This window comes from Heloderma suspectum, chromosome 1 (genome assembly GCF_057233095.1).
Source record: "Heloderma suspectum isolate Gila_16-S chromosome 1, 16-S_ref, whole genome shotgun sequence".
Lineage (NCBI taxonomy): Eukaryota > Metazoa > Chordata > Lepidosauria > Squamata > Helodermatidae > Heloderma > Heloderma suspectum.
The window spans coordinates 140498876-140523651 of NC_139458.1; the positions used below are offsets into that span (position 1 = coordinate 140498876).

At 43.8% G+C, this 24776-nt stretch overlaps 2 protein-coding genes across 2 annotated transcripts in view; one reads left to right on the forward strand and one right to left on the reverse strand.

Moving 5' to 3' along the window:
- UNC93B1 (unc-93B1 regulator of TLR signaling) overlaps positions 1-24776 on the forward strand; it is a 100183-nt gene that overhangs the window by 2810 nt on the left and 72597 nt on the right. The gene's annotated exons all lie outside the window — the stretch shown is intronic.
- ALDH3B1 (aldehyde dehydrogenase 3 family member B1) lies at positions 1477-22070 on the reverse strand. Its single transcript, XM_084804251.1, has 11 exons — positions 21786-22070; positions 21363-21693; positions 17980-18142; positions 17720-17830; positions 17361-17481; positions 17154-17239; positions 12727-12808; positions 10699-11085; positions 10288-10454; positions 4836-4935; positions 1477-2430 (listed from the first exon to the last, which is right to left on the reverse strand). Exons 1-11 carry the CDS (start codon positions 21853-21855, stop codon positions 2237-2239), a joined length of 1812 nt encoding a protein of 603 aa, XP_084660377.1. The 5' UTR covers positions 21856-22070; the 3' UTR covers positions 1477-2236.

Genomic DNA, 24776 nt, shown 5'->3' on the forward strand with positions numbered 1-24776 from the left:
GAATGCAGCTTGCCCTCTGAACTGCAGACCACAATTTCATTGTGGGGTGCAGAGTAAGGCCTCACACTTAAAAACTGAGATCGCGCAGGGAGCCCTAAGAATGTCATTTCAGTTAAAAACAAGACTTTTTAGTCATTATGATTTATAGGGAAACAAGGTAGCATACAGGTAGTTCCTGCAAAAATGAAAAACAGATATATTCTTTGTGGAAATTCCCATGGTAGGAACTAACTGTGACCTCACTCAGTACCGCTGCTGCTTTTTGGCTTCCTGCCCCCAGCTCTGTCTGCCTTTGAAAAACTATTGCCGTATCCAAGTTTCTGTATCTCAGCTTCTCTTGTCCTATTTCCCACCTAAAAATTCTACAAAATTCCACATTCTATGAAAGAGGGAATTCAATTTGTACATTCGAAGTACCTCTCAGACAAGAATGCTGTAACTCTTAGCGCAGGGATGGGGAACATGTGGCTCTCCACATGTTATTCAACTGCGACTCCCATCATCCTTCACTATTGGCTATGCTAGCTAGGGTTGATGGGAATTGCAATCCAACAACAACTGGAGGACTGCAATGGCAACACACAGAGTACACCCCAAAGGGGGGAAGCTGTTACCATCACTGTTACCATAGTGAGATGGAATGAAAATCATATACTTCACTAAGAACTCTTCCTACATCAGCTCAAGAAACGTGTGTGTTTGAAAACAAAGCTGTCAAAAATCCCATCATGACTTGATCTCCACCACTGTACTATAGAATGTTTTTTGTATAATGAATACTTCAAGAAAAGGGGTTCCACCCACTCCCAAGCTGCTAGAACACCAAAATGCTCTATATTTTGTTGGTTGTTGTAGTGAATTGTTTGTACATCACTTTGAGCATTCTTCAATTCCTTCTGCTATTTCTCTCTCCCAATATCTTAATTTAGACTGTAAGCTCTTTGGAATAGGAACTGGTTTTGGCTTATTTCTCTATGGAATAATACAAGTCAATAACTGGGAATGTTTGATACCAAGGTCTTTATTACAAAGCAAAACGTTTACCTGCAAAATGCAGGACTGTGCAGTAAATGTCAGTAAGTCCACAGTCACAACCATAATTACTAGGAAGTAAGCCTTTGAACGTAATAGGACTTCCTTCTGAGTATACATGCTTAGGATTGTCTACAGTAGAGATTACTGGCGGCATGAAGAGTATGAATTAAGAATATGACTAAGGTAAGAAATGGATGTTAGAAAATGGTTACTTATTAGAGCAGGCATGTCTGAGGGACAGAGCATAGTTGCATGGAAAGTACATTATTGACAGAGGACTTGTCTGCACAGCAGCTTGCACGGGTTTAATTTTGAATCCCTTTGGCATTATATCAAGTTTCCAGGACCCACCCTCTACACATTCACCCATAAATAGTTTTATCACTCCATAAGAGACCATTCCGCATCTATGCTTCTATTTTTATTGTACAGATATAGTTATATTAATTAGGGTGATTACGCCGGTGTACACGTGGAGCAGCTTTGGTCAATCTTTACAAAGGATCTGGTATTCATAGACTTTAACTCAGAATTGGCTTCATAAAACTGTGTTAAAAGGGAAATTAAACTCTGCCTTGCACATACTCATCCTTAACTAATTGAAGTAAGTCAGGGGTGGGCAACTTGGTGCCCTCTAGATGTTTTGGCTTAGTACTTCCATCAGCTCTAGCAAGCATAGCCAATTCTGAGGGATGATGAGAACTGTTGGCCAAATCATCTGAAGGGACCCAACTTGCCAACCTTTTAAGTAGGTGTTCCTAACTGGAGAAAATTCCATGAAGGAACAAAGGGAATATTCTGCTACAGGGCAAAAAGAGAGAGTGCAATATAGAAGCGTTCTAACTGCTACCTAAATGTTGAACATAGGCTGCTACTAAGCCTACCAAGACTATGATAAGGAGGGAGAGGGCATATGGGGTAGTATCCAGTGTTAGTCCTACTTGGAGTAGACCCATTGAAAAGACTGAGACATGTTAGTTATGGCTACGTTTCATTCATTTCAGTGGTTCTATTCTACATAGGACTAACACTGGATACTACCATAGTAAGGAACCAAGACAGTGGGGCAAGGCTTTTTCAGAAGGTAGAGTTTTGGCAAAAGCCCCAGGGCCAGGTGATGAAGAAACAATCCTCCCTCTCTCCAGCAGCCAAGTTATTCCTTGCAGCTCCTGGGGCACAAGGCCTCTGTGATTTGGAGAGCTCACAACAAGGTGCACAAGCCCTTGCGTTTGACCTCAAGAGCAGCACTCAGCAGCCCCAACTTGTGGTCGTTATAGGGTGGGTAGCGTATCATGTTGAATGTCTCAAAGCCCATAGAGCGCGAGAGGCAGCCACGGCTGTGAGTAAATGTGTCGAAGGTGAACTTGCCATGGTACTTGCCCAAGCCACTCCATCCTGCAACAGAAGAAGAAAGCATGCAGATCAAATCCTGCTCACTGGCAGAGCCTTCCAGTTTGCTACACAGCCTGGGCAGCTCTTCATTCTTCTTCATCTAGGCCAGGTTGCAGGTGTGCCAATAAAGAGCTCCCTACTCACAGCCCTTGGCATTTACTCTGCAGGCCGTTTTCCAGGTTTTGTACTCCCTGGCCACTGCAAGGCTACCTTTAAGGCTAGTGGTTACTAAAGGTAATCCAGAAGAAGCAAGTGAGACTCTGGGGGAATAAGAACAGCCTACCTCTTGCAAAAGGAAATAGTAGCCAAATATAGAGTCTGTAACTGGACGCTTTGCTCTGACATTGGGACAACGTTCACCATCGTCACCAGTGAAACTAACTTACACTCCAGAAGTGGCACAGAATTGTAAAATATTACTTTTTTTCTACCAACCATGACAGCTAGAAATGTAAAATAAATTTAAGACTGCTATCCTATGCACACTTGCCTGGGAGAAAGCCCATTGAACAAATTGGGACATATTTCTGGGTAAATGTGCATAGGGTTGTGCTCGGCATGTGACATACCGTTGATTATGTGTGCCATATATGAGTATTAGAGGAGGAAGGGGCGGTTATATTCTAGCACATTTGGATACAAAATCACATTTTTTTTCTTTTTTGCAGTATTCCAATGGGAATGGATAGTTATCTAGGGTACATGTTGCAAAAGTATAATATGTACATAAGCACTACCTATGACATGAATGGATATATTTCTGCTGGAACCTGGAGGTACTGGGACCTGGCCTGAACTGAACAGAGATTTTGTCACAGCTAGGGACTCCAAGGAATCACAGACAAAGGGATTGAGACAAACAGATGTCCCAGAATGAAGACAAACTGAGATGTCCCAGAAGCAAGGAGTGACCAGCCAATTCTAATGATTATCAGGGAAGTCAACTTTTCCCAGCACAAACATGGAAGGGACCTTGTTGCATTAGTCATTATGCAGCATTCTAAGCTTTGGGTATTTAATTTCTGCCCCGGTAGTCCTCATCACCTGGTTCACATGATTAAATAACCTATGGTTTGTTAACTATAGGTTGTTTTGGAGTGAGGGAGGATGCCAGCTTCCAACCGCTCGCCCATTTCTGCCTCACTAAAAATCCCCAGAATGCCCCATTCTGGGGTTATGCTCCATGGCATCCCAACCTGGAACTCTGGGTTGTTGAGAGAAAAACAACCCAGAGTTCTAACCCGTGGCTTGTTCGTGGGTTAAAACTCTGGGTCGTTTCTCCCTCAACAACCCAGAGTTCAGGGTTTGGATGGATGCCATGGAGCATAACCCAGGAACAGGACATTCCAGGGCTGTTTAGCAAAGAGGGAGCAGGCAGGAGCCAGCTTGCTGCTGTGCACTCCCAAAAACTCACTGTTAACAAACCGTGGGTTGTTTAATCGCGTGAACCAGGTCAGTGTGTCTTTATCAGCTGATTTTCCAGGGATATAGGTCTCTGGAAAAGATGACGCACTCTGCACCATATTCTGTGTGCTATCCCTAAATAGGGGCTGTGCTTCTGGGAGGTGTCTCTGGCAAATGAGTACTTCATTAAAGAGGTACTTGCCCCTTCCACAATACTCTTCCTCAAGTATGGGCAGATATCACCCTAGGAATCCTGCCCCTAATAGGCTTGCTGCTTGAAATGGCCAGCTAGGTGTCAATTTTGGGGGTCGTCACACTTATAGCTCACCAACTAACATGCCATGTCAAGTGGCAAGTTGGCTGAAGCCTTCCAGCGCAATGGGCGTACTTAGAGAAAGTATTCCAACCTGCTATGAAGACCAAAATCTTGCCAAGGATTCCAGCCTAGTTGATCCCACTTTTAAAGTGAAAAAAGCAGTGAGTCTTCCTCCCCCCCTGCCCCCACTTTGGGGGGTGCCATAGCTCAGTTGGTAGACCACCTGCTTTGCATGCAGAAGGTCCCTGGTTCAATCCCCAGCATCTCCAAGTAGGGCTAGGAAAAAATCCTGTCTGAAACCCCGGAGAGCTGCTGCCAGTCAATGTCAAAAAATACGGGACTACGTGGACCAATCAGTGGTCTGCTTCCTATGTTCCACTTAACAGTGAAGGTAATTAGACCAAAATATTTTGTGCCAGATTTCTACTGATATATGAGCACCCCAACCTGCAGCTTGACATGGCATGATAGGAAACAGTTAATTCCTTTCTTGCATTTTCTGCACCTGATCTGCAAATGTGCCAAGAGTAGTATAGAAACCTATGAAGACTTTGCCTCTCCTTGTCCCAGAAATGATTCTGAGGGAGGGCTGGTGCAGACACAGCCTTACATGTTCCCAGATTAGGAGGAAGGGTAAGAGCACAGGCTGGGGACAGAGATAACATAGGAGATAGAGGCCTAGTCATACCAATGCCGCCAAATGGTAGGGTGATCAAGTTTATTTGCGTCAAGGTATCATTGCCACAAAAGCCACCACTGCTGGTGCAAGCCAATACCTGGTTCACAACCTAAGGAAAGAAAAAGAGCACAAGAGCATCAGGAGGGCTGTCCGCCAAGCAAAGAGTTTAACAGGTTTCCATTTTGCGATAAGGGACATTACGTAGAATCTTATGTAGAAGATGAGGGACAATTATTTAGATATTTCCAGGAGCTTCCAACATGGTCTCCCAACAGTTTCCATTTTGCCGAGCTGTAGTGCTTTTAAAACACAATTCAACAGGGAACAGAATGGTGGGAACCCCTGGCTGTGATACTACTCACTTTGGGTGGTGCCTCCAAGCTTACCTACCTCATCCAAAAGTAAGTGGATAAATTATCCAAAGCAAAATGGCATGTTCTGATGCAGTGCTGCAGTAAGGTAGCTCTTTTTAATTAAAATTACAAGAAAGGCCAAGGTTAAAATAAAATAATTAAATTCACATTGAGGAAAAAATAGAATTAAATAGTAACAGTCCAGGGATCTCCAAAAAACTTCCTGTTATCTTATACTGGCGTTAGAAGTAAGATTTCTCCCAAATTACTCTTCCAGTAGAAATACAAAAAAAGATGCTTTAGATATCACTTCATAGAATCATAAATTGTAGGGTTGGAAGAGGCCTATGAGACTGTCGAGTCCAACCCCCTGCTCAATGCAGGAATCCAAGTCAGAGCATCCCCAACAGATGGCTGTCCAGCCTCATCTTGAACGCCTCCGGTGTGGGAGAGCCCACCACCTCCCTAGGTAATTGGTTCCATTGTCGTATAGCTCTAACAGTCAGGAAGTTTTTCCTGATGTTCAGCCGGAATCTGGCGTCCTGTAGCTTGAGCCCATTATTCTGTGTCCTGCACTCTGGGATGATCGAGAAGAGATCCTGGCTTTACTCTCTGTGACAACCTTTCAAGTACTTGAAGAGCGCTTGTGTAAACACACCTTGGTTTCTGAGAGCATAGAAGTATGCAAGCTTTTGAATTATACAGACCTCTGGATCAGGGAATATCAGGCAACATGGAGTTCTGTGTAATCTAAGAAATGGATCTACAAAGCTGGTCCAATATATTTCTAACATATTTTGTATCTCAAAACCCAAATGCCACATACATTCTACTACTAAATGAGGTTCTAAAATTCTATTGTCTGTTTTCTAACAATCCTGCTGGAATCCTGCTGAAGATGTCCTCTCTGTGACAAAACATCCCTAGCCCAACTGCAAGGTGAGGTAGCACTTGCCACATGAAATCAAGCCATCCCTTTTGATTCTCCACATCCCCACTCTAAATTCTTAGCCCCACTGGGAGGAAGGATGTGGAAAGGAGACTCATGAAAACATGGCCCCAGTCTGTATGATGACTCCTGTACATTTCAACCACAGCCAGGACGAGTGGGAGGTCATGTTCAGTAGCATCCCTATGGCAATTGTGATGTATGCTCTGCTCTTAAGCTCCAAGGATACGAGATTAGATTCGGTATGGCTATGTTGGCTAAATCTAAAGGAGCTACAAAAGGTGTGTGTATTGCTGATGCACTGCAGGAGTTGCAGTCCTCCTCCAGTATACCAATATTGCACATTCACAGGGTTTGGATTCTTAAAAAGAAAGGTATGCAACACACAGGCCTCTGACAGATAGAGCTGGCAGAAAAACAGGTTCCTGAAAGAAGAAAACGACACTTTCACAAAAGGTGCTACACTGGCCCCACCTACTGGCCACTGATAGCAGGTGAGGCAGGAACTTCTTATATGGAGGAGGCCTGCCTAGCACCCCTAATGGAGAGCAGACACCAAGACCCTCTTTGCACACTTAGCCTCAAAATGATCTCATGTAAAAATGTAGCGTGTGAATTCAGCGAACATGTACTTGCAAATGTGCATTTATACAGGCACACTTCCCATGTTGCTGGGATTGGCTGCAGCTCTGGTGAGCAAACTGCAGCTGGCGAACATGGTCGTGGCACCACTTCCTGTGTGTGAAGCAGAGATGAGGCTCCAGATCAAGCAGCATAGCCACCATGAAGGCTCTCTTGTATCTAGAATGGCAAGGTTTAAATCTGACAAATATAAAATGCACATCTGGGCATGAATTCTTGCATGGCTCGTATTCATTTCAATGAAGTTTGCACAGGAAAACTTCCCAGTGAATTGTTCCCTTGCACAATTTAGGAGAACTTAATTTCCTTAAACCCTGTAACACATTGGTTAACGTTTTCTCCCCTGTAATCATAAGGTGTTTTTTTTTTAAACAATGTAAACTGAAATTTTGAGCAAAACTACAAAGAATCTCAAGGTATATTAAAGACTAATAGATTCAGGCTGCAATCCCATGCACAGTTAGTTACTTGAGAGTAAACTGCCATTGAATTTAATGAGACTTCTTTTTGAAAAGGAGTCATATTCATTCACTCAAGGGTTTTCTAGGATTTTTAAACATTCTAAGGTCTTTCCAGACAGAAGGTCTTCTCTTTGGCTAGCACGGAACATAGCCTTTTAAAAACATGTATGTTTGTGAACACCAGCAATGGGCAGGAGTACAGTCTCCAGAGAAATTTTAAAACAAAAAGAGGCAAAACATTGGGAATTTAAAAGAATATATATAGCAAGCTCAAAACGTCACAGGCTGGATAGGGAACTATGCAGCAATGTCATAGCCACCATCCAATAAGCGCATCGAACACCAACGCAGTCACCTTCCCCATGCCAAAAGCTCTTTCAGTAGTCATGGTAGTTGGGCACTGGAGCTGCTGTTTACCGACATAGTATTCCCAAGAGAACAGGACTGTCTCAAAAGACCCAAAGAGATCCTAAGCAACTAGTTTGTAGAAGTATCCTAAAGGAAGAATTCTTTTTAAAAAAAAGTTTAAAAAAAGCAAAGGCCATGTTACTGCTCACTGACAGGCATGCTAAAACTTCTTGATCTTTAAACCTTTCACATTAAATATACAGGGAGCAATCCTATGGGGGACCATAGGATTTTTTGGATTCCTGTATCCGAGGTGAGAGACAGCGCTCCAACTTCGGATCCAGGAGTCCGCGCTTCAACCCCTCTCCCCCTCTCCCTTGCAGCTGGTGCAGAAAGAACCATGCCAGCTGCCTCTTTGAGGTTAGGAACTCAACCTCAGAGGGGGGGTAAAAGAGGCATTCCAGTGGGGGTGGGGGGAGGAGACTGGAGAAGCCAGGATATGAGCTCTCCTGAGGCCACGTCAGCCTCTTTCCCTCCACCTCTGAAGTGCCCCAGCTAGGCAGGCAAAAAAGGCTGTCTAGCAAAAACGCAGAGCAAGAGGACAGGGAGGCGAAGATCGCCTCCGCTACTCCTCCCACTTTACATTGCATGCCTGAATTTGGAGCCTTACAATCATCATGATAGGATTGCACCCTAAATAGGCTGCAAGGCAGTTTTTCTATCTCATTTGTATTACAAAGTGCAATGCCTTTACACAGGAGCTCAAAGACTCTGTACAATCTAATATATAGATGTAAATAATTGGTAGCTAGTTGTTATAAGGCTTTTGTGGCCTTATAATTAAGGTTTGTTTATGCCACTGTGGACATCTAAATCTGTTAATAACCTCCTCTACACAGGTAAGGAATTCTAGGGTGGTTCAGCTACACACCCTAGCTCACTTCAAAAGTTACCGAGTACATACAGGTATGTACACCTACCTTTGTACACTAGAGATAAGATGCTGCTACTGTTCATTCATGAAGGATAAGGCTATCAACGGCTTCTAGTCATGACAGTTATGTATTACCTCCAGTGCCGGAGGCAACATACCTCTCAGTACCAGTTGCTGGGGAACATGAGCAGGAGGATGCTATTGTGCGCATGTCCTACTTGTGGGCTTCCTACAGGCAGCTGGCTTGCCACTATGTGAACAGAATGCTGGACTAGATAGGCCTTGGTCTGATTCAGCATGCCTGTTCTTAATTGCATACCTCAGGATTAAAAAACAAGCCTCTGGTTGTTCCAGAACTTATTGGAACAGCCCTGGCAAAGGGCTGTTACAAATGGGCCCCACCTTTCAGAATTATTATCCACTGCAGAAGAGATCAAGTTGAAGTGGTATATAGGGAGGTCTGCGGATTTCATTTCTGTTCACAAACCATGCGAACATCTCCTGTTCGCAATCCCAAACGTGAAGCCAAGCAGGAGAGCTTTTTTCCCATGACATGTTTGCAAATTCCCAAATTTGCGATTGTGTTTGAAAAACATGTATTTTTTTAAAATGTGCACTTTGAAATGTGCATTAAAATATGTATTTTCACACTTTAATCACGGGGGGAAAGTGTGCACTTTTGGAAAAAAAGCACAGAAATGCAGCTTTTCTGTTTGAAATGCACACGAAATCATTGAATGAACCAGAAAACAGGTCAAAAATGAAAACAGGAATGAGCTGAAAAGAGCTTTGAAATTATTTTTGGAGAATTTAGGTGAGCTTGAAAACTGCTAGTTCTCCCATCCCTAGTGGTATATCTCACCTGTTGTTGTTTTTTAGTTCTAGTTTTCCTGTTCCAGTTACTACTAAGTTCTCATTCAGTCAGTGAACACCTTTCAATTTTAGGCTAAGGAGCTAGGGAATAGATGGGAAGAAAGTTGCCCACAGAACAAATTCTGAACTGCAGGTATGTCAATTATGTTTCAAAGAACTGCTCACTGGATTAGTTGTAGGCCTACTTAATGTGCATAGTTGGATTGCTGGTGAATAAAGAAAAGCTTTGGCGGGCAAGTGATTGCTATATGGTCACCACTAGGGTGGCCAGATGCAAAAGAGGACAGGGCTCTTGCACTTTGAATAGCTTTGTAGAAGAGGGAATTTTATGAAATGTGGTTTGTCATGCAAGCTTCACCTGCTCAAATTCCCTTTTCCACACAACTATTCCAGGTGCAGGAACCCTGTCCTCTTTTGCATCTGGCCATCCTATCATCGACCTTTGTGGTACAGATATAGCCTTCTCTTTCTCACTTGGGCTGCAATCCTATACCTGCTTCCCTGGGAGTAAGGTCCATTGTACTCAATGACACTTGTTTCTGAGTAGAGACATATAGGATTGCACGGTAAGTCTTCTTTAACCCAATTGGACTTGCATTTGAATCAACAAGCACAGGGTTGCTTTGTACATTTATCACATAGACACACAAATATACACACACATTTGTCACCCAAAAGCAAGAGTTGCAACATGCATCCTCCCCAAAGCCTTACTGCCACTGTTGTTGGGAGCTGCCCCATTCTAGCAGAACAATCTCCCAATGTTGGTTCAGCACAGCTTTTGCCTGGGCACATTTTGAAAGCAGTGCAAGACCTTTCTGATTGTTGGCCAGCTTGTGTAGAGTTAGTGTTAACCATCTTGAGCTTACTGGACAAGTGGGATATAAGTCTAAAAACATACCTTGCTGTCACAGGAGAAGGCATAAATAACCAGTGGGCGTTCCCTGCAATTGATGAAACGGAGGGCCTCGTCGAGGTCTGTCACAGTGATAATCGGCAAGATGGGCCCAAAAACCTCCTCTTGCATGACTGGTTCCCACTCCTTCACATCAGCTAGCACTGTGGGGGCTGTGGGCAAGAGATCTCATCAAGACATGTTATGCTCCTATACCTTCCTCCCATTCAACTATGATCTTAACTTTCCCCAGGGCTACACTTCCTCATGCACAAGCCCATATATGAAGGGCTTTCTTCTTGCTGCCTTAATTCTCACCCACACAGACTAAGCACTTCAGAGTAACTTTCCTCAATGGCAGAGGGCCTCCCGCTCTTTTTCCCACCCCAGTCCCCCCGCACTAGTCCACCTACTCACCAATGTAACGGTCACGCTCATCTGTCTCTCCACCAATGGTCACTCGGCCACATTCCAAGAATGCTCGGACACGATGGAAATGCTTATCGTTGATCATGCGGCTGAAGTCAGGCGAATCCTGGGGGCTGCACCCAAAGAACTCACGGATAGCCTGGCGTAGGCAGGGCATCAGCCTCTCCTGTGTTTCAATGGTACAGATCACATAGTCTGGCGCAATGCAGGACTGGCCAGCATTGAAGAACTTTCCCCATACTATTCGGTTGGCTGCATTCTGGAAATTGCAGGACGTATCCACATAGCAGGGATTTTTGCCCCCCAGCTCCAGGCTTATCGGTGTCACATATTTGGCCGCTGCAGTCATGACAATCTGTCCCACACGGGGACTCCCTGCAGAGGTATGGCAAGATTAGTGGGAGTCACAGAGAGAAACACAGGCAGCTACACCAAACCTCCAATCCCAGCTTTTGCGTAACAAATTATGTGCTTAGAAAAGAATTATGAAAGTTTATGAGTGGCACCTTATTCCATACAGGTTATCAAAAATTTATTCAAATGCTATTAACAATTGTCAGGAATGCAATTCTGGTAAGGTTTTATGCATTTTTAAAATCTGTTCATATGTACAAAAGCTTTCAAGGATAGCCTTGGATAAAATCCAGGACATGACAAGCTATGTTATTCTATTTGCTGTGGCAAGAATTGGTATGGCAGAACACTGGAAATCCACACAAATTCCTATAATCATGGACTGGTTTAAAAAAATCTGGGATACTGCATTACTAATAAAATTGACTTATTTTTGAAGAAGCTACTCAGGGAAACAAACAGATCTGTTGAAAGATAGTCCTTGTCTATAAATAACAATTTTCAAGATAAGCTACAACAATATATCTTTTTTCTATGTTATTCATACTGGTTGTTTTTGCTTCATTTTGTTTTTGTTCTGTTTGTTTTTCTTTCTTTTTGTTGTCTGTAAATTGTAAATACTGTGTGTTGTAAACAGAGATTTTTCTTATCTTTGTTAATTATGAGTGTTTAGTAATATGAGTTTTAATAGCTTTTTTCCTTCTTAGATTAATGCATAATGTTTTTGAAGATAATAATAAAAGTATTTTATAAAATTATGGATACAAGTAATTAGCCTGTATACATTCTGCATAATTTATTAAACTTCTCAGATTAAGGTTTTCAGGGGGGAAGTGTGGAACACTAACATTCTAAAAAAGACATCAAATGGATGAGAAAGGAAAAGGACAAGTGTTTTTGGTCAGGGAGAAAGGAACTACTGGACCCGGGACAGACAGTTCTGCCACAAACTGAAACCCCAATTCCCAGACAAGTGGAATCTTGTCCAGCCCCATCTTGTTCCTGAGCCTTTACCAAACATAGGTGGTATCTTTCCAAACTTTACTCTGCCACTATGAGGGTTAGAAAAATACCTTTAGGGCTGGGGGTGGGCAACTTCAGAGGCTGAATTGGAAAGTTTGGGGCAAGGGGGAAGGCGCGAGGGATTCGGGTTTCTATATTCCATCCTGGATAATATGTTAGCTATGGAACCCTGCAGAATACATACAGACCTGTATGCGCCCCATATACTATTTGACATGCCCAGGCATAGAAATATTATAAAAAATGCATCCAAAGGTGAAGAACTACTCAAATGGACCTGGGATTGGCTTGGTGGTTGCTTTCTAACATGAGAGGTGCCAGGGCTCAAGCATCTAGATCTGATGGTATAAGACATACCATCAGATCTAGAACCGCTAAGCCAGTCTTCCCCAACCTGGCACCCTCCAGAAGTGTTGGACTGCAACTCACATAATTCCCAGCCAGCACTGGCCATGCTGACTGGGAATCATGGGAGTTGTAGTGCAACACATCCGTAGGGCACTATGTTGGGGAAGGCTGTCCTCAGCCCTAAGTCATTATCCCCGGCATGGGAGAACTCATTGTAGTTATTCAGTAATACTACTACTATAAACAGTAACAACAAGTATAATAATTTAAAAGAATTAAAAAGAGAGGTACCTGTAAAGAAGATGTAATCAAACTTGTTCTCCAGTAATTTGCCAGTCTCTTGAGGGCCACCTGTCACTACAGCAAAGGTTTCCTGTGAAATAGGGGAGAAGGACCATGTCCAATTAGATTGCATTCACATACACAGGCTCTACCCGCTTTGGAACCCTGCAGAAGAAATAGCCTCTTGGGGCACAATTTGGAGCAGGGAAATAGCAGGTGTGAAAAAGATTAAGTATGCCCAGCACTGCTGTTCTCCTTTCTAAATCCCCCCCCCCAAGCAGTTTTTCATTTAAAAAAAGAACAACCAACATCAGGGCTCAGCTTCACACATTTGTGCGCATGAAGTAGGCAGCCGCTTACAGCACCCTTGGATTTTAAAAGGAAAGAGAATACAATGTCTGGCCTTTATCTAAAGGAAAGGAAAGGTTCCTCCTGTGCAAGCATCGAGTCCTTGCTGACTCCTAGAGGGATGGCGCTTTCGCTGGTGTTTTCATGGAAGACTGTAGCGGGTATCTAAGTGAAATATAATTGTATCATCCCATAGTGAGCCCCCCTTCATGGATCACTGCCTTGTTGTGGCGAAGGGGCTTGCGTAACTCAGTGAAGCCATAAGCTATGCCGTGCAGGGCCACCCAAGACGGACAGGTCATGGCAGAGAGTTCTGACAAAATGTGGTCCACTGGAGAAGAAAATGGCAACCCACTCCAGTATTCTTGCCAAGAAAACCCCATGGAACGTATCACAAGGCTAAAAGATATGACGCCGGAAGATGAGCCCCTCAGGTCGGAAGGTGTCCAATATACTACTGGGGAAGAGCAGAGGGTATTTCCAAGTAGTGCCAGAAAGAGTGAAGCAGCTGGGCCAAAGCCAAAAGGATGCTCAGCTGTGGATGTGTCGGGTGGAGAAAAGAAAATCCAATGCTGTAAAGAACAATATTGTTTAGGAACCTGGAACGTAAGATCAATGATTCAAGGTAAGCTGGAGGTGGTCAAACATGAGATGGCAAGATTGAACATTGACATCTTGGGAATCAGCGAACTAAAATGGACAAGCATGGGCGAATTTAATTCAGGTGACCATCGTATCTACTACTGTGGGCAAGAATCCCTTAGAAGAAATGGAGTAGCACTCATAGTCAACAAAAGGGTGGGAAAAGCAGTACTGGGGTACAATCTCAAAAACGATAGAATGATCTCAGTACGAATCCAAGGCAAACCATTCAACATCACAGTAATTCAAGTCTGTGCCCCAACCGCTGAGGCTGAAGAAGCTGAGGTTGATCAGTTCTATGAAGACCTACAGCACCTTCTAGAACTAACACCAAAAAAAAGATGTCCTCTTCATTATAGGGGATTGGAATGCTAAAGTAGGAAGTCAAGAAATCATCGGGATAACAGGCAAGCATGGCCTTGGTGTACAAAATGAAGCAGGACAAAGGCTAATAGAGTTTTGCCAAGAGAACACGCTGATCATAGCAAACACTCTTTTCCAACAGCACAAGAGGCGACTCTACACATAGACATCACCAGACGGTCAATATCGAAATCAGATGGATTATGTCCTTTGCAGCCAATGATGGAGAAGCTCCATACAGTCAGTAAAAACAAGACCTGGAGCTGACTGTGGCTCAGATCATGAGCTTCTTGTTGCAAAATTTCAGCTTAAATTGAAGAACGTAGGGAAAACCACTAAACCATTCAGGTATGACCTAAATCATATCCCTTATGAATATACAGTGGAGGTGAGGAATAGATTTAAGGGATTAGGCCTGATAGACAGAGTGCCTGAGGTATTATGGATGGAGGTCCGTAATATTGTTCAGGAGGCAGCAACTCAATCCATCCCAAAGAAAAAAAATGCAAGAAAGCAAAGTGCCTGTCTGATGAGGCTTTACAAGTAGCTGAGGAAAGAAGGGAAGCGAATAGCAAGGGAGAAAGGGGAAGATATATCCAACTGAATGCAGAGTTCCAGAGAATAGCAAGGAGAGACAAGAAGGCCTTCTTAAATGAACAATGCAAAGAAATCGAGGAAAACAACAGAATGGGAAAGACTAGAGATCTCTTCAATGTTTTGTGCAAAGACGGGCATGATAAAGGATAAAGAAGGCAGGGACTTAACAGAAGCTGATGAGATTAAGAAGGGGTAGAAAGAATACACAGAAGAACTATACAGGAAAGATCCTAATGTCCCTGATAGCCATGATAGTGCGGCTATCAACCGTGAGTGCTCATTGGAAGGACAGATCCTGAAACTGAAGCTCAAATATTTTGGCCACCTAATGCGAAGAGAAAACTCTCTGGAAAAGACCCTGATGCTGGGAAAGATTGAAGGCAAAAGGAGAAAGGGACAGCAGAGGATGAGATGGCTAGATAGCATCACTGATGCAATGAATATGGACTTGAGCATGCTCCGGGAGAGAGTGCAGGACAAGAAGGCCTGGCATGCTATGGTCCACGGGGTCACGAAGAGTCGGACACGACTGAACAACAACAACAGTAACAATAGTGAGCCCATCCCCTATACATGAAGTTCACTAACTATGTGCATACCACTAATTTTTCTACAGCAGTACATTAAATATGTGACACATTAATTCAGATAAATGGATTGGCAGGAATTACAATTCTAGGGGCCGCGGTGGCTTAGTGGTTAAGATGCTGAACTGCAGACTGGGAGGTCGGCAGGTCAGCAGTTTGAGACCCGAGTGCCGCGTGACAGAGTGAGCTCCCGTCTTCAGTCCCAGCTCCTGCCAACCTAGCAGTTCGAAAGCAAGAAATTGCAAGTAGATAAATAGGTACCGCCTCGGCGGGAAAGGTAACAGCGTTCCGTGCACCTCGGTGTTCAGTCATGCCGGCCACATGACCACGGAAGCGTCTTCGGACAGCGCTGGCTCTTCGGCTTAGAAACGGGGATGAGCACCGCACCCTAGAGTCGGACACGACTGGTTGGGGACACCTTTACCTTTTACAATTCTATGCTTGAAAATCATTGTGACCCAGAAGCCCCACTTCATCCACAAAAGGATGGTTAAAGCATGTTAAGGGATAATAAATCTGCAATGAGTGTTTTTGTTTGCGCCAAGGGTGGGCAGATTTCAGGCTTACTGGATCTACTTTGTTTTTTTACTAGAGCCCCAAGGTCAACCAACCAGAGCCTGGTGCTAAAGACATACACTAACGAATTCTGAACCCAAGACTGAATTCACCTATTGGGGGCAGCATTCCATGGTGGGCAGGGCCAAAGGCAAAGGGGGCAGGACCAAAATGCCAGCATATTTTATCTTAAAGTTTTTAACTAAGGCTTAGGAGAGGCATGGCAACCCTTTAGAATAGTGGGGGAAAGGCATAAAAGCCGGGAAACCTCCAAACAATCAGTGGTGGTGGTGATGGTGGGAGTGGGAGCCACCTGGTGACACGGAGATGGAGGCATGGCAATCTGGGGAACCCTGGAGAGTCAGATTAGGTCCTCAGGTAGGCTGGATTTGGACCCGGGCCTGAACTTCAGCACCCCTGATCTACTGCAGATCACCCAGAGATCTACCAATAGATCCAGATCTACCAATAGATCCAGATCTACCTTCTGCCCAGCCCTGTTGTATGTGACCCCTTTGCCAGAGTCACATACTGTCAGATATGGATCAACCTTTCCCTTCACAATCAACACCACAATAGACAAGGTTCAAGCCAAAAGACCATTTTGCTAGAGCCTAGTCTTTCTACAAATGCATATACAAGGAAAACTCTCAGGCAGCCCCCAGGCTCTAAACTACTAATCAATAATCTCTACGCAGAGGAGATGAACCAGAGGGAGAGAAAGTTCCTGGCTGTTTGGAGTATGAACCTCCCAGCCAAGCTAGCTTCGCAGTCAAGCCCCTCCCTTAGAGTGGCTCCCTCCTACATTGGCCTCCAAGAATGACTATCTGGGTGGAGCATCTGAGTCCTGCCCCTAACTTTTTCCACTTTGCTTTGTGTCGTGCCCTAGCGTCTCTTACATCACGCCCCTCTTCCTCCTCCTCTTTGGAAATGTGCGTTCTCACAGTGGAGGGAGGGGGCAGGGACTCAGTCTGGGCCGCCTGTTGGTCAAGGTCTTGGGAGGACTCCCTTCCAGCATTTTGTCTCACTAGGGAGGGTACCTCCCCTGGCCTCTGATCTGGCTGCTGCTCCAACTCTGATTCAGAATCAGAGCTGTCAGACATCTCAAGGCGCTTAGACTCATCCCTGACACATACACCCCAAATTGCAATGCAGTCTCCTCCCACCAGCACCCTCCTGAGATATGGGATCTGTGCTGACCACTATGCATGGTAACATCACTATACCACCCCAACAAGGAAGTGAGACAACCTTAATTTTCAGGAACAGAAAAAAGGCATGTAAGTGAGCACCAGCTATGCTTGGATTAACAAAATAAGGCAGACTTGGGACTGAGGAACTCACCGGGTCAAGATAGCTTGGCAGTGCATCAGCAAGGAGCCTCTCAGTGTGGCTGCTGAGTTCTGAAGGTTTGACAATCACACAATTTCCTGGTGGAAGAGAAGAACATATTATCAACAGATACACTGGAGCTAGCCAGCAGGAGCCACTTTAAAGAGACCAGCAGCTGTGGAGTGCTAGATGGCAGTCCTCAGATGGTTTCTCACTCACCAGCTGCGATGGCCCCTACCAGGGGCACCACTATAAGGTTAATGGGGAGACTAAAGGCTCCAATGATGACTACCACACCAAAGGGTTCCTTGCGGATGAAGGCACAGTCAAGCTGGGTGACCTACAAGGGGGTGAAGGCAGGAAAAGTCCATGAAGCAAGTGGAACAGGGAGAAAAATAACAATAAAGCAGGTTGTGGAAATGAAAGCGCTTGCTTGGCCATGAAGTACAGGCCCACTGCTAGTGTGCTTTCCAAAATAATCTTTGGTCTGCTCTAGACTTGCTCCCCCATCAAGCAGAAAGCTGCCCTTTTCCCCATGTGAAGTTACATTTCCTCCATTTTCAGTCTGACTTCCTTACTAGGTTCTTGTGCACACATTCATCCTTCACCCAGTGGCACAGGTTGTTAAGAGCATTGTTCACTTCATTCCTGCACATGACAATCTCCGTGATCTCCGATTCAAACGGGGGCTGTGGGGGAGGACAAAAAAATCGAAGGAGAATTGAGTGATGGTCACACTAGGCTCAAGAGCTTAACCATGCAGCAACAGTTCCAGCTCCTCTGACTTGGAGGAAAGCTGAGGCCCTGTCAGAACCTCCAGCTGGATGACCACCCTCACCTTGTGCATGTCTTCATGCACGGCGTTCAGGATATCAGTCTTCCTCTCATCCAGAAAGTGACCCAGTGCCTCCAGCTGCTCTTTCCGATACTCCACAGGGCATGTCTTTCCTGATAGCCAGGAGGCACGCAGGCAATCCACCAGGCCGGCATAGGGGTTCGTGCTGGGGAGAAAGCAGGTGCTCAAAGGATCAAAGGGCTGCAGAAGGGCACTTGCCCCCCCCCCCACGTGCACAAATGTGTCATTTATGTCTACACCATTCCAATAAGCCATGATGCCCATAACTATATCCGCCTTGATGAATGTCTGTTTTGCCTTTCTTCGATTGTGTAGCCCAGGCAGCTTATCTGTTGCTCAACAGATTCCTAGCCTACCAATGCAGCAGAAGCAAGGATCACAAATCACTACTGTACCTCAAGGAAGAGTCATTGCAGTATTCCCCCACACCCCGCTCCCCTTCACATCAGCACTTTGCCATTATCCATCTCCTGGGAGCAGTGTCTCATCACGTTAGGCCAGGGATAGGAACAGTCACCACACCATTTTTCCTCACAAACTCAGCTGGTACTAACTGAATACTATCCAAGTATTTCCCTTCATGTCTAGCATGAAAAACTAAAACAGCAACATGGGAATATAAGTGGGACTTGCAACAAAATGTTGCAGTATATCCTGACCACCTAACAGGAGTGTTCCAGTCCTTAAAGTTCCAGATAGTGCCAGCCACACATCCATGCCCTCCTCCAAGATGCCACAAGCTGCAAGGGGTTCAAGTAGACCATCCCACTGCCCCCTTCCGCCGGTTTTCTGCTTTTGTGTGTTTGTTTGTTTTCCAACTGACACTCAAGATCAGTTGGCTCCTTCTCTTTTAGGCTTCAGGTGAACTGCTAAGACAATTTTGTTTCAATGAGCTTTTAGTTTGGGTTTTATGCTTCAGCCATTTTACTCCACTTTTGGTTTTACTGTATGAAATTGATTTTAGTTGTTGGATTTGTTTTATCTGCTGTGTTTTATGCACTTGAGTTGATTTTATAAAGAAAAGTGGCTATGAATATCTAAATAAATAATCATTACATAGCTCCTGATGGCCACTGAGCATGCTCAATCCTCACTGAGCTGTTTTGGGTGTGTGTTTTATTTTTGTACTTCTGCAAACTCTGGGGTCCTCGCCCTGACCAAATTCAAATGCTTCCTACCAATTTGCATTGTTTTTGATTTTTTTCTCTGAGGTTATGTTAATCCAGGAACTCATTTTGCAGGTCAGCTTTAATTGGCATCATTCTACCAGATGTGAGCCTCTCCCCACCACCACTTGACCTACTTCTTCTGACCAGATGTACATACTAATCTCTCTCTGGATAGAAGTAACTTCTGTAATTTGGGCCCTGTGTTTATGTTTAAACCAGCCCTGAGATCACAATAGGCTGTATCCAATGTTAGTCCTGCTTACAGTACTCCCATTGAAATGAATGGGACTGTAGACTAACTTTGGATACAATCCAGTATCTCCCCCAGAAGCCCATCCCCAGGGATCCAAAAACCGTGGTAACTCAGTAGGCACATGGCACCTGTTCAAGGGTGCTTACTAATCTATTATGTATTCCAGGGCTGAGCCCTTGCCTTGATCAACAATACGGAAGCATGAAAGCAGCACAGGACTTGGCCAATGGATCAGCAGATGGAGGCATAGCAAAACTGGCTGACCAGGTCAGGTAGTTGAAATGCAATTGCTAAGTAAGCTGCAGTACTGGCTCCCATTACAAGAGTTTTCCTGTTATGAACCTGTGGCTGTTTAAACCCATAGGGTTTTTCATGATGGCTGTTGAGAAGCATAAGATGCCTTGGAAGACATCTTTGCGAACAACGTTGTCACGGCTGCTAAAAAGAATGGTTTGGGAGCAATCCGAATAGCGTGCTTGAATAAATCAGCAGTGGGCCTCCTTCAGTAAGGTCTTGGATGCTGACCTTTGTTGCAATTAACTAATCTTGTGGTTAGTTTATTTATAATAGGAAGGCAACAGCCTGTCATACTTCTTGAACAGAACTGAAGAGTGGAGTTAAACAGATGAGAATGGGAAGTTAAAGAAGTCTGTACAATGGAAATAAGTTTTACACAAGTGCAACTGACCTGCACAGGTGTAGAGATAATGTTTCTCAAAGTTACACAAATAAATGCAAGGCCAGGTGTACACTGCACCAGAAACTCAACATCTTGTAAAAAGAATGAGTAAACTTGTATACCGTATTCGTCTGGGCTGTTCTGACTTCAGTACTGTGGATTAGTATCCCACCACCCTGGGCTCCCATTTGAAATATTTTGTAATATATTAGATGGTTCAGGACAAAGAAGCGGGAAGATATCAGCTGTGACAGGTGAGAAGGATGTGGCCAAGGAGAAGGAAACTCTGTAAGGCATTAAGTGTATGATTTTGAAAGCCCCCCGCTTTCTTTAAAATACACACTACATACCTCTGAGACTTTGGCAGACATTGCTTGCAAATTTTCAAATGCTTTCCCAAACCACAAGGATTAAAAATTTGCTTTTAAAAAGCCAAGATTTCCAGGCAGGCATATTCTGTCTTAGGGTCTAGAAGATTCCCTGCATTTATTATTGCTTTGTTAATAATTATTTAGAGCGCAATTCAATAGGAATCTTATAGTCTGATCCTGAACAGGCTTTCTCAGTAGTAATTCCCACTGAGTTCGGTGGGACTTAGTTCATACTACATTTAGGATTACACCTTTAAAATGGAAAGTGCTTCTACACTTTCTGAGGATACTGCTCATCCTCAGAAATTTTTATATTACTTGTCCTATGAAGTCAGTCACTATCATTCTGATTTTACAGGTGGGAAAGTAAGGCTGAGAAAAAGCAACTTAGCAAGGCCTTACTGCTTTGCTGAACAACAGGGTTACTACCTTTTTTCCTGGCAAAGACTGTGTGCCTTTTGCACAACAGGCAGAAATTAAGTACAAATAATTCTTCCAAGGACAGATATGCAGTGATAGAAGGAAGCTGCACCTGTTGAATTTTTGCCTGTTATTATTAATTTGCTCACTATTATAAGCAAAGAGCTTCTTTTGGGGTGGGGCAAGGTGGCTACACTATCCCAGCTCCAAATCCAACACCCTCTCCACTGCGTGAAACTTGGCTCTCGCCCTCTTCCCTACTCCATAAGGGCTGAAACCCTAAGCACATTTACTAGAGCCCCGTTTTATCTATCTGACTTTCAAGTGAATATGCATAGGATTTAGCTGCATGTGTGACTGCCTCAGGCTCTGATTTTTCAGTTTTAAACATTCACATCCCCAGAACTAAATAGAAAATAGAGTTCAGTAAGAGAGATCCTTCCTAACCTATTCACTCAGTACCAGTTCCTTACCTAGCATTCTGCTTGTCTTGACTTTCTTTGGGAACCTCCTGGACCTTGTGCTGTGTCTTCTGTTGCCCTGCAGAGCTATTCTGCCTGCCATCACTTTGGTTGGAAGGTTTTGGGTGCCTGTGTAGTTCTCTTACACTTTGCTGTTCTCCAGTCACAGTGTTCCACTTCTCTTCGTTTTGGAGGGGAACATTCTGGAATTTCAGTTGTTGTATTTGCTGCCCTGCAGAGGATGTGCTCTGCGTGACTTCGCTTTGGATGGGAACTTCCTGAACTTTGCGTTGTTGCCTTAGGTCCCACTGTCCTGCAAATACACTTTGCACTATTTCTCCAGCTGGAAAGAGAGAAGAAAACAATCAATCGAGCGCACTCTCTGGCTACTAGAAACTCTTATTGGTTTTTTGGCTACTAACTAGAAATTATTACCTCCTCCTCCCACAGAAAGGGATGTTCTGTTCTTGCAATACTGTTGGTTCAGGTGGATCTTGGCTTCCATTAGTGCTATCTTATGCCCATGGGCTCAAAGTAATGCTATATTCTGTATTAAAGAGGGGAGGCCCTGTGGCCATGCCCTGACACATTTCAGAGCATCCCCCACCATTCACACAGAATAGTATGATGTACTTTAAATGATCCTGAGTATTTTCTGTGCCAAGTGAGCCAGCCTGGGAAGATTTCTGCAGAACAAGCTGCATAGAGCTCAGTTAATCTGCAACAGTAGGGCTGAGGAGAAGTGAGTCAAAATTGTGGTTGCAGCTTGTCCTGCTTTGTGTCTCTCTGTCATCAGCCCAAAGCCAATGTGCATGCTTGGGTGGCCAAAGAGCAGGGCTGGCAAGTGAGGCCAAACATTATAATCGTGCTGGCAAACAGACTTACTTGTTGTGCAATGCAGAATATTTCTTGTCTGTACCTCAGCGGTCTCCATTTGCAGACAATCACATTCTGCATTTGCCACTCACTCCCGTAGTCAAGTCGACCCAATATTTATTTATTTATTTCATTTCTATACCACCCAGTAGCCGAAGCTCTCTGGACGGCTCACAAAAATTAAAACCAAAGAGCACACAGTAAAACAATATAAAATATATAAAACATATATATTTTATATTGTTTATAAAATAACCCTGCCATAATGTGTCTTTTCCTCTACTGAGCAATGTGATGTGGCTGCTCCTGCCTGTAAATGTATTGATATGGTCCCGGTGCCCTGCTGTCCTTCTTCACAGGCCAACTAGCATCCAATTCCAGTTGTATGAAATTTACTCTAACCCACCAAGTTTGCTGAAACTGTGGACATTCATCCTGGACTGAGGGACCAATATATAAAACAGGTCACGCCTGAAACTAGTGGTAGAAATGGGACAGGCCTAAGCCAACATGGCAGCTTTGGAGGGAGTACACAGGTCCACAGCCAGCATTCCAGGGAAAGCCCGCCACGTTTCTGCCCCCCGCCTCCAGCCCCAGAACTTTCTTGAATTCACTCTAGGGGGCCTGGTGTGTAAACTCAATTTCCTGACAGAAACATGCAAGTAACCTCTATGTAAATTGAGTTTGCATCCATTTTTCTGTCAGAGTGAAACTAGCCACAATTGGAGCAGGCAAAACCACCCTCTGGGTCTCCACCATCAGCCCTGCAGTGGTAAGTCTTGAAAGAAAACATTGGCCTCACTTAATAGGAAACCAGCCTAGAAAGCTGGGGGCTTGATTTATATTTTAAAAAGAATGAAGAGCAGTTGATGAAAAGGCTAGGAAGCTAAGAGTTAGGCCTGGCCTGCACATTCAGCAGAATGCTTTGGTAGAATTGATTGTGTCACTTTAGCTCGCAGGTGGGAACCACATCTTTGCATTCTTCCTTACATTAAACTCTCTTTGCATAGCAGGCAAAGGGCTGAGCTAGAACAATTGTTCATGTTCTTTCTCTTTTAAGATTTGCAGTGTGTGTGTGTGTGTGTGAATATAGGTCATCACTTATAAGTTCCATCCAACACTTGTTGTCCACAGTGGTACAGTCCAGTCTACCACATACTTCTGATGCCAACTCTGTAAGTTCAGTGTGTGTGTGTGTACTCAAGAGATCTGCGCTATTAAGTTCAATATGACTTACTCCTAGCGTGCATAGGGCTGCAATCTTAGACAAGTTAACTGACCAACATACTCTGCTGGCAGTGAGTAAAAGGGCCACAAGAGCCCTGGTGTTGGATGTAATAAACTAAACCAAAATAAAAGACAACCCTAACTCCGTGTGAAGAACTTTGCTGCTTGGGCCATATTTGCAAACAGGGACAATTACACCATAATGACAGGCTTTATTGTTTTAGCAATATTTGCATCCAATAAAAGAGCTGTTGTAAGCCGAAGAACAGAATAAGTTATAGAAACATAGGTTATAATACTATTTTCATTAGTTATTATTTTCTTAAGTTTCTCAATAACTTCAGACCTATCTGTCCATCTAATTCCATTTGTATCCTGTCCTTCCAAAGAACGTAGGATGGCATACATAGCTGTCCTATTTTATCCTCACAACAACCTTGTAAGATAGGTTAGGCTGAGAGAGAATGACTTACCCAATGCCATCCAGTTAGCTTCATGTATTGAGTGAGGATTTGAACCCACCTCTCCCCAGTTCAAGTACAACATTCTAGCCCCTACTTTACACTGGCTTCTGATTTAGTGGCCCTGTGATTGATCTTGCCCCTTTTGATATCCTGAACTAATTAGTCTTTCATAGTAAATCCAACAGATACAAGGGCTTCTAATCATGTAGCTTGGTAGTCACCTGAAAGTACTAAACCAGATTAAACTCTATGTTCAACAGTGCTAGAGATTATTTTTTATGGAATTATTTTTAGTTGGCACTTGACTGGTCATGATTTATATAGAACTTTTAATAATCAGGTGCCTGTACAATCTCATTCATCTGCACAAGCAATCCTGTATTGCAGATGATCTGTATCTCTATAGCTGTGATTGATTTCCTTAAAGCCACCCAGTGCATTCATATTGAGTAATGTTTTGAACCCAAACCCTCAGAACATTCTAGAGACAGATCATGAGATAGATTATGGTTAAAGCTCTATCCAGGGATGTTGGTTTTCTGGAAAAGTTTGAATAGGATTATTCCCAGGAAAATTTCCCAGTGTTCTAAATAGATTGAAATCTGATTTAACATGTTGGTTTCTGTTTACCCCCTTCCCACATTTGCAGATAGATTGACGGTGTGAAATTAATTACACTTTGAGACTGCCCCATTTGACTGGCATTATATCCATTCAATATTATGTTACAAATTAATTTTATGAAGCAATGCATTTTTAGAAGTTGATTTTTTCCCCCATGGAGAGATATAGTAGTGGAAATCTTCTACACATCACTACGCTACTGAAATCAAGGCAGCTTACAACCCAACACGTTGTT

Coding starts and splice junctions, on each gene's coding strand:
- ALDH3B1 (XM_084804251.1), bottom strand. CDS start 21,855: ATGGAAGCCAAGATCCACCTGAACCAACAGTATTGCAAGAACAGAACA. Junction 17,482..17,719: donor AATGTGTGCACAAGAACCTA/GTAAGGAAGTCA, acceptor ACCCCCTTGTAG/GTCACCCAGCTTGACTGTGC. Junction 4,936..10,287: donor CCTTCTCCTGTGACAGCAAG/GTATGTTTTTAG, acceptor TTCTTTCCTTAG/GTTGTGAACCAGGTATTGGC.